Consider the following 13,007-nt stretch of genomic DNA (forward strand, 5'->3'; position numbering starts at 1 on the left):
AAGCCATTTTAAAAACTCAGACATCCATGAAGTAAATTGTATAAATGTGGTTAAATCACAAAGTTGACATAGATTTATAAAATATAAGAGTAGACATTAAATTGTTTTAATGAATCCACTTCCTTTATTGCAGTAACCTCTGTACAAAGCAGCAACTGCAATACTCAACAGTAAAACATTAGAAAAGCATTTCTGTTGACAGTTATAGTACAGTATTATCAAAATATTACATTTTCAAACTTAGTAGATAAACATCCACCAGAGCTCAAATCTTTAAATTATTTTTCCATAGTCTTTAAAAATATGTAATGTCAGAAAGCATAAAAAAAGAATGTAAAAGGAAACCTAAAATACAAATGAAATAATGTAACAAATAAATATTTGATTTAATTAACTGTTAATAATCACCTTAACACCACCATTCTCTAAACCCACTGAATTTTTACCTATAGAAATAATGACGTGTCATATGCCATTACATAATTATTTATTTCCAAGTTATCACCAATGATTAGAACTTAAAAAATTTTGGCATTAAAATAATGAAATTCAGCATAAATAAAATAGAGTAGAATAGCTTCAACACTAGCTAGCATCTCTAAGAATTAATTGCTGAAATTTATTAGAGCACTACAACAACCTTGAAAATTTTGACCTGGTATCTAGTGTTAAGTGAAAGTAATGCATTATTTTTTAAAGTGAAAAGCTTCTTAACATTATTTCACAGACAATATTACCCTCCCCCATTATGCATATTTAGATATATTTTATGTACTTTATACACATATGTACGATGCACGACATTTGGTTCCTGCAGTATAGATCACAATGATGTTTTCCTGAATGGGAAAAACTTAAAAAAAAAAAAAAGTATGTGTACCTGTGCACATTTCAAGATAGCAGCACTCAGTTATGCCCTATTAACCATTTTAAAAGTTCAAACATATTGTTTACTGAATAATATGACATTTCTACCGTCTTTCCCTCCAAACACTACAAAACCTCCAATAAATGGTACAATGCTATGAGTTATAACATTGGAAAAAACTGTTAGAAAAACAATTACCTCATTCTCTTAACATTCTGAATTTAAAATTATTATCAGATCTCTTTTATGGTGTTAACTTAGTTCATACTCATGCAGCAAAAATATTGCACTACTGAACAACAGTAGTAATTTTATAGATTTCTATCAAGATTCATGAAAACCTACATAAACTCTGCACCAGTGAAACTTATACCAATGAACACACTGAACAGTACTTTAGATGAAATGTTCTCCATTTTCTAACTGAATGATAACTGTGTGAAGTTATATGCCCTTCAAATGATCACCTTTCTTCTCCATGAAACCTGTCTTTCAATCTGTGAACTCATGTTTACTGAAACAAAAAAATATAATCTGATGAATCTTGATCACTTTAAAATGCAAAAAACCAGCAACATGTCATTATAAATACACATATGCATCTGTGTATGCATATACATATACACACACACATACAGATATGTAGACATATTATCCCTTGAAATGTTTCTAGGAAATCCTTCCTTGAATAAAAAATGGAAAACTTCACATTAATAATTGCATATAAAGCTTTTAGTAACAGTACATAATGCACTGTCAAAACGGTACTAGTAGACTATGATGTCAAAACAGACATTTCAAAAGCACAAACTGGCAGTTTTTCTTAACACAAAAGTTTTAAAGTATTAAGAATGGATTAAATTTAAATGTTCAGAATAATCTGTTCAAACCTGAGTATATTAATTAAGACTATGAGCTTGACAATTGAATGAATTGAGCCTAAAAACATTTCACTAAGAAACCAGTGGTCCATTTAACCATTCAATGAAACACTAAATATTTTAATTATTTATAAAAAGGATGATATAGTGATATTCCATGTGTTTATTGAAATATTCTATTAAACAACAATGCTTTGTCTAATTTTCCTCCAGAAAAGTCTTCTAGCATTTCGTAAAAGTTCCTCAGATTTGAGGAAAACTCTAAATTAGGACAGATCTTTCTTCTAATAAATACAAACGATCTTAAAGATTTTTGTCTACCGATCTTAAAGATGTTTGTCTAAAGAATGACAATATGTGATTTTTCAGCATGGTATATAGAAGTACTGGATAAATCTTCAACCTTCCCTAAGGTTTCAAGAAATAGTAATCAAATAAGATATAAATAACAGCCAATTAGAGGTTTAAAAAAAAGAAGTCTATTTGGCCTTTTTTCCCCTAGATCTACATTGATACAGATTCATGAAAACCTAAACTTGGGGTCACTTTTTGGTTCCCATTTTTTTTCTTGCATTTTCATTAACTCGCCCTAATTCTCACCTTTAATATCTGACAGACACCTTTACAAAAGTAATAGAAAACATACAGTACTCAACACTAATTGGTCAATGGAAAAAGAAAAGCAGTGTCCATTTTATTTTAAGGTGAAAGAGACTAGAAATAAAAATAGCTGAAGGCAAAGTTTGACATTCTACAAATTTATAAAAGAGGATATAGTGATGAAATTTGGTTAATTTCAGAAGGCACCTCAAGGCTAAAGGCTTTTTGTACTCCTTTCATCAATCAAAAACTAACACACTTTTATTGCTATTCAAGTAGCAAAGGAAAACTTTACTCTCACAAGCTTCAGTCCAACAACAAGGAATCATCATTCACTAAGATAGAGATAAGGAATTGACTAAAACTGAAGTCTCCATACACATAGCAATGGAGCAACTTCTCTGTGTGCTTTCAAATTAATGAAATAGTGAAAATAAGTCAGTTTGCCATTGTGATGTTAACGTGTCATTGAAGATTTCAGTGATAGCAGTTACTTCACTAGGCACTGAAGTACCGTCTGGAGGGCTGTCCACTGTGCAGACAGAACATTTAAGAATAGAAGGTAAGGACACTCTGATGATTCCCACGGACTAGGAGAATTGGTGGTAGGTCCTTGGATAGAGCTTCTAACCATGCCATGTAGAGAGCACTAGACACAGCACCTTTTCGTGCAACTGGGAGACTCCTGGTTATCAAAAAAAGAAAGGAAATTAGACAATGTATTTACGTTGAGAAGAATAAAATGTAGTAAGAATTACAAATTAAGTCACAGTAATAGTAACTAAAAATTACTATAGTTACAGAATATTTTTGAGTGCAGGGAAATTCTGCATATAGTGTAGTAACTACTATACTCACATATAATTATTCCCATTTTTTTCAAGTTTGAACAAAATATTTCTCAAAAATAAGAATAGCAAATAAATATTTCTATAAACCCTAACACATCTGGTATCTAACATTAAACCTCAAATTTCCCCTTAGAATTCTTTTAGATAGAAATTCTTCTATCTGAATTTCGATAGTGGTATCTATACATGGACAAATGAAATTCAAACATAATTCTACATATTAATGTTTAATTTCCTTTATCTCTCTCTGGACTCTCATTTACATTTGTACATAGTGATAGTATGTCCAGTTGCTCCACAGAGTGTCTCTCTCCAGCTTTCTATGTTTTAGTGACTTCCATTACAGATACTTAATTATCATCAGCAAAATCTGAAATTTTCTGGTGTATTAAATATTTGTTGTTAATCAAACTAACAATCCTTTGGTATTACTTTATTTCATCATTTGGCATGTTTCAGAGATCTGAGCCTTCTTCACCTATATAAGGGCCCAGGCTCCAGGACTGAGAAAATTTGGGTTCAAGAAAGATCTAGCTAACCTGGTTTAGTGGAGGAAAAGCCAGAGTAAGCATAAGCACCGATTCAATGTGAAGACAGTGCATTTAGATGTAAATTTTGTGTGTGGGAACTTGGTGGGAATTGAGATAGGAACTACTTTTTAAATTTAATCCTCCACGTAACTTGATGGAGTTATTTCTATGAAGAAGCTGCCTGGGATCGACGTTTTAATTTGCAGCCCTCATACCCCACAAACGTTGATGGCTATGCTGTGGTGTTTCCAAAGCTAAGGGATTTTTTAAAAGTGGGAAAAAGGATAAAGGAAAAATCGCAGATTAAACTATTATGATAAAGAAGTACTTAGATTCATGCAAGCTTAAGGTTAATATTTTTGTTTTTCTTTCCTCCTATCTTAAATGATTTCTTCATATGCTTAAAGCAAAGTATATTTAATAAGTATTTTTCCTCATAACCACAAAGTCATTATGGATGTTATATATACTTGGTAATAGAAATGAATCCTAATTGAATTATCATAAAGTGAATACCCAAGGAAATCTTTGTATAGGTATTACTTACATGACAATGATATTAGCTGTGTTTGAATGTTCCTTTAATAATTCATTTAACCTGATCTGCCGGTATGTCTGAAATAAAACAGAACAAAGTCATTACTAGACCTTTTGAAAACGGGAATTTACCCTGGTTCATAAAGCTATTAAGTAGACAAAAAGAAACCAAAATCAATTTTGGTATAATAAAAATATCTTTCCAGAATTTAAAAAAAAATTAATGCTTTGCACTATCCAAATATAGTTACAACTTAAAGTAGATTTAGTTTACACCACTGGTTCCTCTCATAACCAACTGCAGTTTTTTTTTTTTTTAACATCTTTATTGGAGTATAATTGCTTTACAATGGTGTGTATCTGCTTTATAACAAAATGAATCAGTTATACATATACATATGTTCCCATATCTCTTCCCTCTTGCGTCTCCCTCCCTCCCACCCTCCCTATCCCACCCCTCTAGGTGGTCACAAAGCACCGAGCTGATCTCCCTGTGCTATGCGGCTGCTTCCCACTAGCCATCTGTTTTACGTTTGGTAGTGTATATATGTCCATGCCACTCTCTCACTTTGTCACAGCTTACCCTTCCCCCTCCCCATATCCTCAAGTCCATTCTCTAGTAGGTCTGTGTCTTTATTCCTGTCTTGCCCCTAGGTTCTTCATGAACTATTTTTTTTTTCTTAGATTCCATATATATGTGTTAGCATACGGTATTTGTTTTTCTCTTTCTGACTTACTTCACTCTGTATGACAGACTCTAGGTCCATCCACCTCACTACAAATAACTCAATTTCGTTTCTTTTTAGGGCTGAGTAATATTCCATCTTATATATGTGCCACATCTTTATCCATTCATCTGTTGATGGGACACTTAGGTTGCTTCCATGTCCTGGCTATTGTAAATAGAGCTGCAATGAACATTTTGGTACATGATTTTGAATTACAGTTTTCTCAGGGTATATGCCCAGTAGTGGGATTGCTGGGTCATATGGTAGTTCTATGTTCAGTTTTTTAAGGAACCTCCATACTGTTCTCCATAGTGGCTGTATCAATTTACATTCCCACCAACAGTGCAAGAGTGTTCCCTTTTCTCCACACCCTCTCCAGCATTTATTGTTTGTAGATTTTTTGATGATGGCCATTCTGACCGGTGTGACATGATATCCCATTGTAGTTTTGATTTGCATTTCTCTAATGATTAATGATGTTGAGCATCCTTTCATGTGTTTGTTGGCAATCTGTATATCTTCTTTGGAGAAATGTCTATTTAGGTCTTCTGCCCATTTTTGGATTGGGTTGTTTGTTTTTTTTGATATTGAGCTGCATGAACTGCTTGTAAATTTTGGAGATTAATCCTTTGTCAGTTGCTTCATCTGCAAATATTTTCTCCCATTCTGAGGGTGGTCTTTTCATCTTGTTTATGGTTTCCTTTGCTGTGCAAAAGCTTTTAAGTTTCATTAGGTCCCATTTGTTTATTTTTGTTTTTATTTCCATTTCTCTAGGAGGTGGGTTCAAAAGGATCTTGCTGTAATTTATGTCATAGAGTGTTCTGCCTATGTTTTCCTCTAAGAGTTTGATAGTGTCTGACCTTACATTTAGGTCTTTAATCCATTTTGAGTTTATTTTTGTGTATGGTGTTAGGGAGTGTTCACATTTCATACTTTTACATGTACCTGTCCAGTTTTCCCAGCACCACTTATTGAAGAGGCTGTCTTTTCTCCACTGTATATTCTTGCCTCCTTTATCAATGATAAGGTGACCATATGTGCATGGGTTTATCTCTGGGCTTTCTATCCTGTTCCATTGATCTATATTTCTGTTTGTGTGCCAGTACCATACTGCCTTGATTACTGTAGCTTTGTAGTATAGTCTGAGGTCAGGGAGCCTGATTCCTCCAGCTCCGTTTTTCTTTCTCAAGATTGCTTTGGCTGTTCTGGGTCTTCTGTGTTTCCATACAAATTGTGAAATTTTTTGTTCTAGTACTGTGAAAAATGCTATTGTTAGTTTGATAGGGATTGCATTGAATCTGTAGATTGCTTTGGGTAGTAGAGTCATTTTCACAATGTTGATTCTTCCAATCCAAGAACATGGTATATCTCTCCATCTATTTGTATCATCTTTAATTTCTTTCATCAGTGTCATAATTTTCTGCATACAGGTCTTTTGTCTCCTTAGGTAGGTTTATTCCTAGATATTTTATTCTTTTTGTTGCAGTGGTAAATGGGAGTGTTTCCTTAATTTCACGTTCAGATTTTTCATCATTAGTGTATAGGAATGCTAGAGATTTCTGTGCATTAATTTTGTACCCTGTTACTTTACCAAATTCATTGATTAGCTCTAGTAGTTTTCTGGTAGCATCTTTAGGATTCTCTATGTATAGTATCATGTCATCTGCAAACAGTGACAGCTTTACTTCTTCTTTTCCGATTTGGATTCCTTTTATTTCTTTTTCTTCTCTGACTGCTGTGGCTAAAACTTCCAAAACTATGTTGAATAATAGTGGTGAGAGTGGGCAACCTTGTCTTGTTCGTGATCTTAGAGGAAATGGTTTCAGTTTTTCACCATTGAGGACGATGTTGGCTGTGGGTTTGTCATATATGGCCTTTATTATGTTGAGGAACGTTCCTTCTATGCCTACTTTCTGGAGGGTTTTTATCATAAATGGGTGTTGAATTTTGTCGAAAACTTTTTCTGCATCTATTGAGATGATCATATGCTTTTTCTCCTTCAATTTGTTAATATGGTGTATCACACTGATTGATTTGCAAATACTGAAGAATCCTTGCATTCCTGGGAGAAACCCCACTTGATTATGGTGTATGATCCTTTTAATGTCCCACTGCAGTTCTTGATACATATGTCTTAAGTTATTTTTTAAAAAAATCACATGGAAGATTAATGAAAAGGAAGCAGGAGAGAAAGAATACCTTGGTCTTATAAAGTTCAAGCTCATTATCTGTTATTCGCCATGGTTCATCTTCTTTCATTTTATCTGCAATATCTTGTTCTTTATCATCTTCATGAAGTCTGTATGGCTCAATCATTTCATCAAAAGCTACAATACTTAGAAAAACAGAATACAGATAATTAACCTTATGCTGAATTACTTAACAGTAAGATCTTAAACACTAAATTATAACTTGAAAAGTTAGTGTAATTATAACTATAGAAGTTAGTGTTTTCCAACCATCGTGCTCCCTTCCATACTCTGACTATAACAATCACTCTGGCAATTTATTTTGAAAATAGCAATCACTAGTTTCTCTAACTGGTTAGAAATTTAGAATCATATTCATAATAAAAGAACTGCAATTTTAACTGCTAGTGCAGGTTTCCTTGTATCTGCCCCTACTCCTATACCCCAGCCCGCCAACCTAAATAAATTTCATCACATTAGCCAAAATGATCCTGTTAAACATTAAGTCTAATTGTGTTACTCCTTTACTCAAAACACTCAGTTGCTTTCCCAGTTCAAGTACCACTGAAGAGAAGTAGTGTAAGAAGAGGTACTAGAACATTTTGAAGGGAGGAAAGGGCAGATATTAAACATTTAAGATCCAGAATTAAGCTGTAGGTCCAAAGATACTAAAAAGGACAAAAGATAGTGGAAGAACAGGAACAGCATTCTAAACCTCTATGAATGTGAAAAACATATTTTTCAGAACCAGTCTCATACAAATCTCCTAGTATATATTCTTCTATAAGAGAAAAAAATGTCTCCCTGACTACAACCTTACAAGGTATACCTTACTGTTCTCTACTTAAAATGAATTCTTTATACCAGCTTCATCAGATATTCAACATATATCTGAAAGTAATTAAAATTATGTACAGTAATATAAATATATATAATTATAACAACTTCCATATACCATTTCCAGGTAGAATAGTCCACAAGCCTACTTTTCTTTGACTCTTGAGAATTCTGAATGCAATTACTATAGGCAAATTCTTAGATTTATTTTTTTCCCTATTTCAGTAAAAAAACAAAATAGTGGAAAGTGTTACACATGTGGAGTAAGGACTGAGTGGTCATAATGAACAATGGAAATTTAAAGAACCATGTGGAATTTCTGTGGCACTAATGATTTTCAAAAACTACTGGTAAATCAGTAATTGAATTCTTCTCTAAATATTAAAAACCCTTTAGACTTACTTCAATATCTGCAATAGGCATGCCAACTATCTGCTAGATTAAAAACAAGTTGACTTCACATGTAACTAACAGCAGGCAAAGTCCCCAGGTAATTAGTTTAAGTTAAATGATCTGTTAGCATGTCTGAGTAGGTCATCCATAAAAGAATCAGAAATTTATACAAAGTAATTAATCCAATAACTTACTTTTCTTTCTTTGGTTTAGTATTAATATCTCCTAAGACCATGATATCAGAGAAGTCTATCCGGAACTTGCTAAGCAAAGTAGCCATCCTAGAACAAAGCATTGAGACACATGAAGGGTGTATATAGAAGTATTCTTACTCTATTTATGGCTGAATCGATAGGTACTAAACAGAGTCCATCTGAATTAACTTACAAAGTAGACATCTAAATTCTGAGTAGAAACTTGTGTTGTATTCTTTTACTTTCTCTGAATCTCTCCTTAGTATCCAATAATGAATGGACAGAGCAAGACATTAATAATGAAATCTGAATGGCAACTAGTTTTTTTAAAGTTAATTTTAGTCAAATTATATTGGTAAGTATATGTATTTCAGTAAAAACTAGTAAACAATTATTTTAAAATTAGTCCAACTCTGACTTTTCGGGCAAAACTGAAGCTATAACTGATGGCAGATTAAGTTCACAGCTTTTTTTTTTTTTTTTAAAACTGGGACAAACGTGAAAAGGAGCTCCAATAAGCCTCTAATTTTTCAGTAAATAAATACCTTTTTGGAGGCAGAGTTGGCAATTAAACTTTGGTGGTAACAATAAAAAAGTTGAAACACACATACAGGAAAAGCAATTAACAAAACAGGATTTTATTTTTAATAAAATGAGTTTTCTAAATTGAGGTAACAGAAAACAAACAAGCTATAGGTTTAACTTTTAAATTACTAGTATTTCTTGCATAATTCATGATTTGAAATGTATAAACACTTAGCTCAACTCCAGTGTAAATCTACTAAGTGCCTAATATGTGTTATAGGACCCACAAAACTCAAATGTAAGATAAGAAAATAATTCAAGCCTCAGAATGTAATGATTGGTATCAAGTATATCGTGTTTCAGGAAGGGAATGTAACAACTACAAAGAAACAGGGAAGGCGTCATGAGGAAGGTGACAATAAGTACTGGGGTTTTAAAGAATGGAGTTATTTTAACAGAGAAGGGAGGAGGCAAGTGAAGAACTATTTGTAGTAGACAGATGAGAGCAGGCAAAGAAGTGAAAGTCTGAAATCATATGTTTGTTTAGAGCAGATGTAGAAATGTAAACTGAAGTACAAGGCGTATTTGGGGGAATAGGCGATATAGACAGAAAGGAAACAGGAGGACAGATTGTAAAGGGCCCTATCGCCTAGACTCTCTGTGGTGTGTAACAGAGAAGAAGTTAAAAATATTTGGGGCAGAGGCATCACATGATCAAAGCTTTGCTTTCTAAACGTGAAACTGGGAGCAATATGCATGATATATTACGAAATGATCAGAGATGAGACACAGTGTACTTAGAGAAGCAATGAAACCAGAACTAGAATTGTGACAGGACAGACAGAAATAAGAAAATGGACAATGCCATCCTGCATTTCTGTTGTCTAGAAGTCTACAAAATATAATGCATATACAAATATCACTTTTGTGTATTTTTTACCCTGATTTTTCTTTTTAAAAAAGGCTGCTTAACACTTTGCTGCTGCAAGTATTTAATAAAGATTTTCTAAAATGTCAATATGTTAAAAAATATTACATATAAGTAAAACCAAGAATCTAAACTTAAATGTTAAGACTAAAAGAGAATGAGGTTTTACTTGTTTAACTAGACTTTTCAGCTTCACTACAGAACAGAGCAACATGACTGACATTTTCTGTGTTGTCTAATTGTTATCCCTATCAAATCTATATTGAAATAATGAAGTACTACTAGATAAATGCCCATCAATTTAAAACAGACTTACGCTCTCCGGTCATGGTCTATTCTGTTTATTTTTCCACCAATGAATACTCTGATCTTACAATCTTTCCACTTTTTCTTGGTAGTCAGAAGATAAGGTATCAATAAGGTCAAACCTGAATCATAAAAATATAACAAATCACTTATTAAAACACTAATTTCTCAATTAAGAACTTTTAATTCAAGTTTGTTGCTAAAAACACCTTTATTATAACTCAATATGAAAGAAAATTGTTCTTCTGTTCTTTCAGTCCTTCCTTAATAATTCAGTCAAAAAGCCACTTGGCCTGAATAAGGAGAGAGGCCCAGTGGAGTCAGGGCCCATGAGAGGAAGTCAAAGAAATGAGATAGTGGCCTGGCAGGGTAGGGAGACTGGTTATATCAGGACTGAGGAAAAGAGAGTATTCACTGAAGCTAACGGGAGCCATGTTTCTCAATGGAATGAGAAACACAAAAAGGGAGAAGCTGGAGCGAACCCTGCAGTGTTGCAATGGAAGTGGTTTCAATCTATACCTGTATATACAAATAGGTGTGTGGGGGGTGGGGTGGGGGGGTGTGTTTCCTACATCTGTCCACTAAGAGGGCCTGGGAGCAGTCACACCCTAGTAGAAACGGGCATTTCTAATGCCCTGACCTTTGTTTGTAAATACCATTCTCCACTAAAAGGAATCAAGCCTCTTTGGATAAAGGGTGATTCAAGTGTTGGTGTAGGTAAAGTACAAAACTGAGCCTGGAATGTCTTATTTTATCAGAAAATAAAGAATGATTTGGACATGACAAATGGACACAGAAGTTATCCTAAAGAGAATACTGCTGGCCAAATCTGGGACAACATCAAAACAAACTATGAGAATGAAAAAATCATAATCCACTGAATAAAACAGGAATCCATAAGTCCACACAGAAGTAAAGAGAAAGCTCCTCTTTATAGTTAAACACCAACTAATAAATGAAGAAATGACAGGATTGGAAAAATCACCATTTGGACACCACAAACACACCACAACAATCGTAACAGCAAGAATAAATTCAGGCAGAAATATCAATGGATGCTAAAAGATGGTGCCAAAAATAGCAGTAATGATGGTATATGTGCATAGTCTCAAAGTAACTCCCCATGCCCCAAATATCATAATCATGAAAGGGGGTAACGATAAGTTTTCGGTATATAAACCTTGGGAAAACCACCTTACTCAATGGTCAAAGCTACCTTCACCAGTGATGAGACAAATCAACACTATGCCACCTGATAAGACGCAGACAGAAGGGCACAGCATCACTTCTGTGATATTTCTACCCACAGAAACTAATTATGATGAATCATTAAACAGCACTCCAAATCAAGTGACATTGTACAAAATGGTCTGTAATATCTAAAAATAATGTTAAACTCATGAAGCTCAAGGAAGGACTGAGCAACTTTCAATTTGAAGGATACTGAAGGGACAGGACAACAAAGTGTGATGCCTGATTCTGGAACTAATCCTGTTGCTTTGGGGGACCTGGCTTAACGGGAATGGGGTCAATGAAGAGTATATACCATTTCCTAGTACTACCCCCAAAACTTCAGAAAATTTAAACTTCTTAAAAACATATATTAGCAACCTTACCTCCATCATCAAAAAGCCACCAGACATCAATAGTGTTCTTTCCCTGTTTTTTCTGAAACTGTGTACTGGCTTCAAGAAGCTTTTGGTCAGCTACATTTAAAGGCACAGCAGGGCCTTTGGGTTCTGAAGGATCAAGCAGAAAAATAAGATATTAGGGAGAAGGTAAATATTAAAGTATATTTTGCTAAATTCCCATAGTTCCCTAACTTTTGTATATTCAAATGTTTATAATGTAGTTGTATATATGACATCAATCATAAGGTTATAGTTGTTTACAATTTAAATATACTTTTAAAAGGGTTACAGATAAAGAATATCTCTATAATACCTAAACTCATCCAAATTATCTTGCCTAATTTCTAATATTTTGAAGCATTCTGAATGAAAGAGAATCATAAAAACTACTAAAGAAAATTATGATCGCTAGATTTTGATTTTTGAAAAGCTGTTTCAGGCTAACTGGGCAAATTAAGCTTATGCCCGTTCCATGAACATAATTTCTTTTGTAATCTGGTTTCTCAATAATTCAAAGCTCAAAAAAAATTTTAAATGTAACGTTATCTGTAATATAAAAGACAGAAAGAAATGGGAGACATATCAATACAGTCATGCAGTTATCACAATGAAACCCCTCAGTCTAAGGAAAAACTCCCTCATCTATACCTAACTTTTGTCCCCTCAATATGTGAGGCCCAATTCTAAAGCCATATAACCACCACATCTTTCTTTGAATCACAGAAAGACTGTGGGAACTCCTAGGAAGGGCACCCATCTACTGTAGGTCTAAAGAACAATTTATCAAGGGAGTTCCCATTACGTATCCCCAGGAATTAAAAAGGAAGAAAAAAAAAATCAGCACCGACTCTGTGAGCAAGCAAATGACTATAATGAAATCCCTACACCAAATTTTAAAAGCATAAATCCACAGAAGGAAGTCTGATCACTTTTGTAGAATGTCTGTCATTCACTTTTCATGCTGCCATGATGTACGCAAAACATGACGAATGATTTTGCATGATGAAAT

The 13,007-nt window shown here is 33.7% G+C and overlaps 1 protein-coding gene and 1 long non-coding RNA gene across 2 annotated transcripts in view; one reads left to right on the forward strand and one right to left on the reverse strand.

Moving 5' to 3' along the window:
- LOC113615836 (uncharacterized) overlaps positions 1–13,007 on the forward strand; it is a 42,830-nt gene that overhangs the window by 8,818 nt on the left and 21,005 nt on the right. The gene's annotated exons all lie outside the window — the stretch shown is intronic.
- The window catches only part of SLC12A2 (solute carrier family 12 member 2), a 109,041-nt gene continuing 96,135 nt past the window's right edge, over positions 102–13,007 (reverse strand). Inside the window, exons 22-27 of the mRNA XM_027098712.1 lie at positions 11,984–12,106; positions 10,378–10,489; positions 8,609–8,695; positions 7,195–7,330; positions 4,278–4,345; positions 102–3,034 (exon numbers count right to left, since the gene is read on the reverse strand). Coding sequence (XP_026954513.1) covers positions 2,899–3,034; positions 4,278–4,345; positions 7,195–7,330; positions 8,609–8,695; positions 10,378–10,489; positions 11,984–12,106 — 662 coding nt within the window. The 3' untranslated portion in view covers positions 102–2,898. The remainder of the gene's footprint in view (positions 3,035–4,277; positions 4,346–7,194; positions 7,331–8,608; positions 8,696–10,377; positions 10,490–11,983; positions 12,107–13,007) is intronic.

This window comes from Aethalodelphis obliquidens, unplaced genomic scaffold (genome assembly GCF_003676395.1).
Source record: "Aethalodelphis obliquidens isolate GAN/ISIS:26980383/991018 unplaced genomic scaffold, ASM367639v1 scaffold4, whole genome shotgun sequence".
Taxonomy (NCBI): Eukaryota; Metazoa; Chordata; class Mammalia; order Artiodactyla; family Delphinidae; genus Aethalodelphis; species Aethalodelphis obliquidens.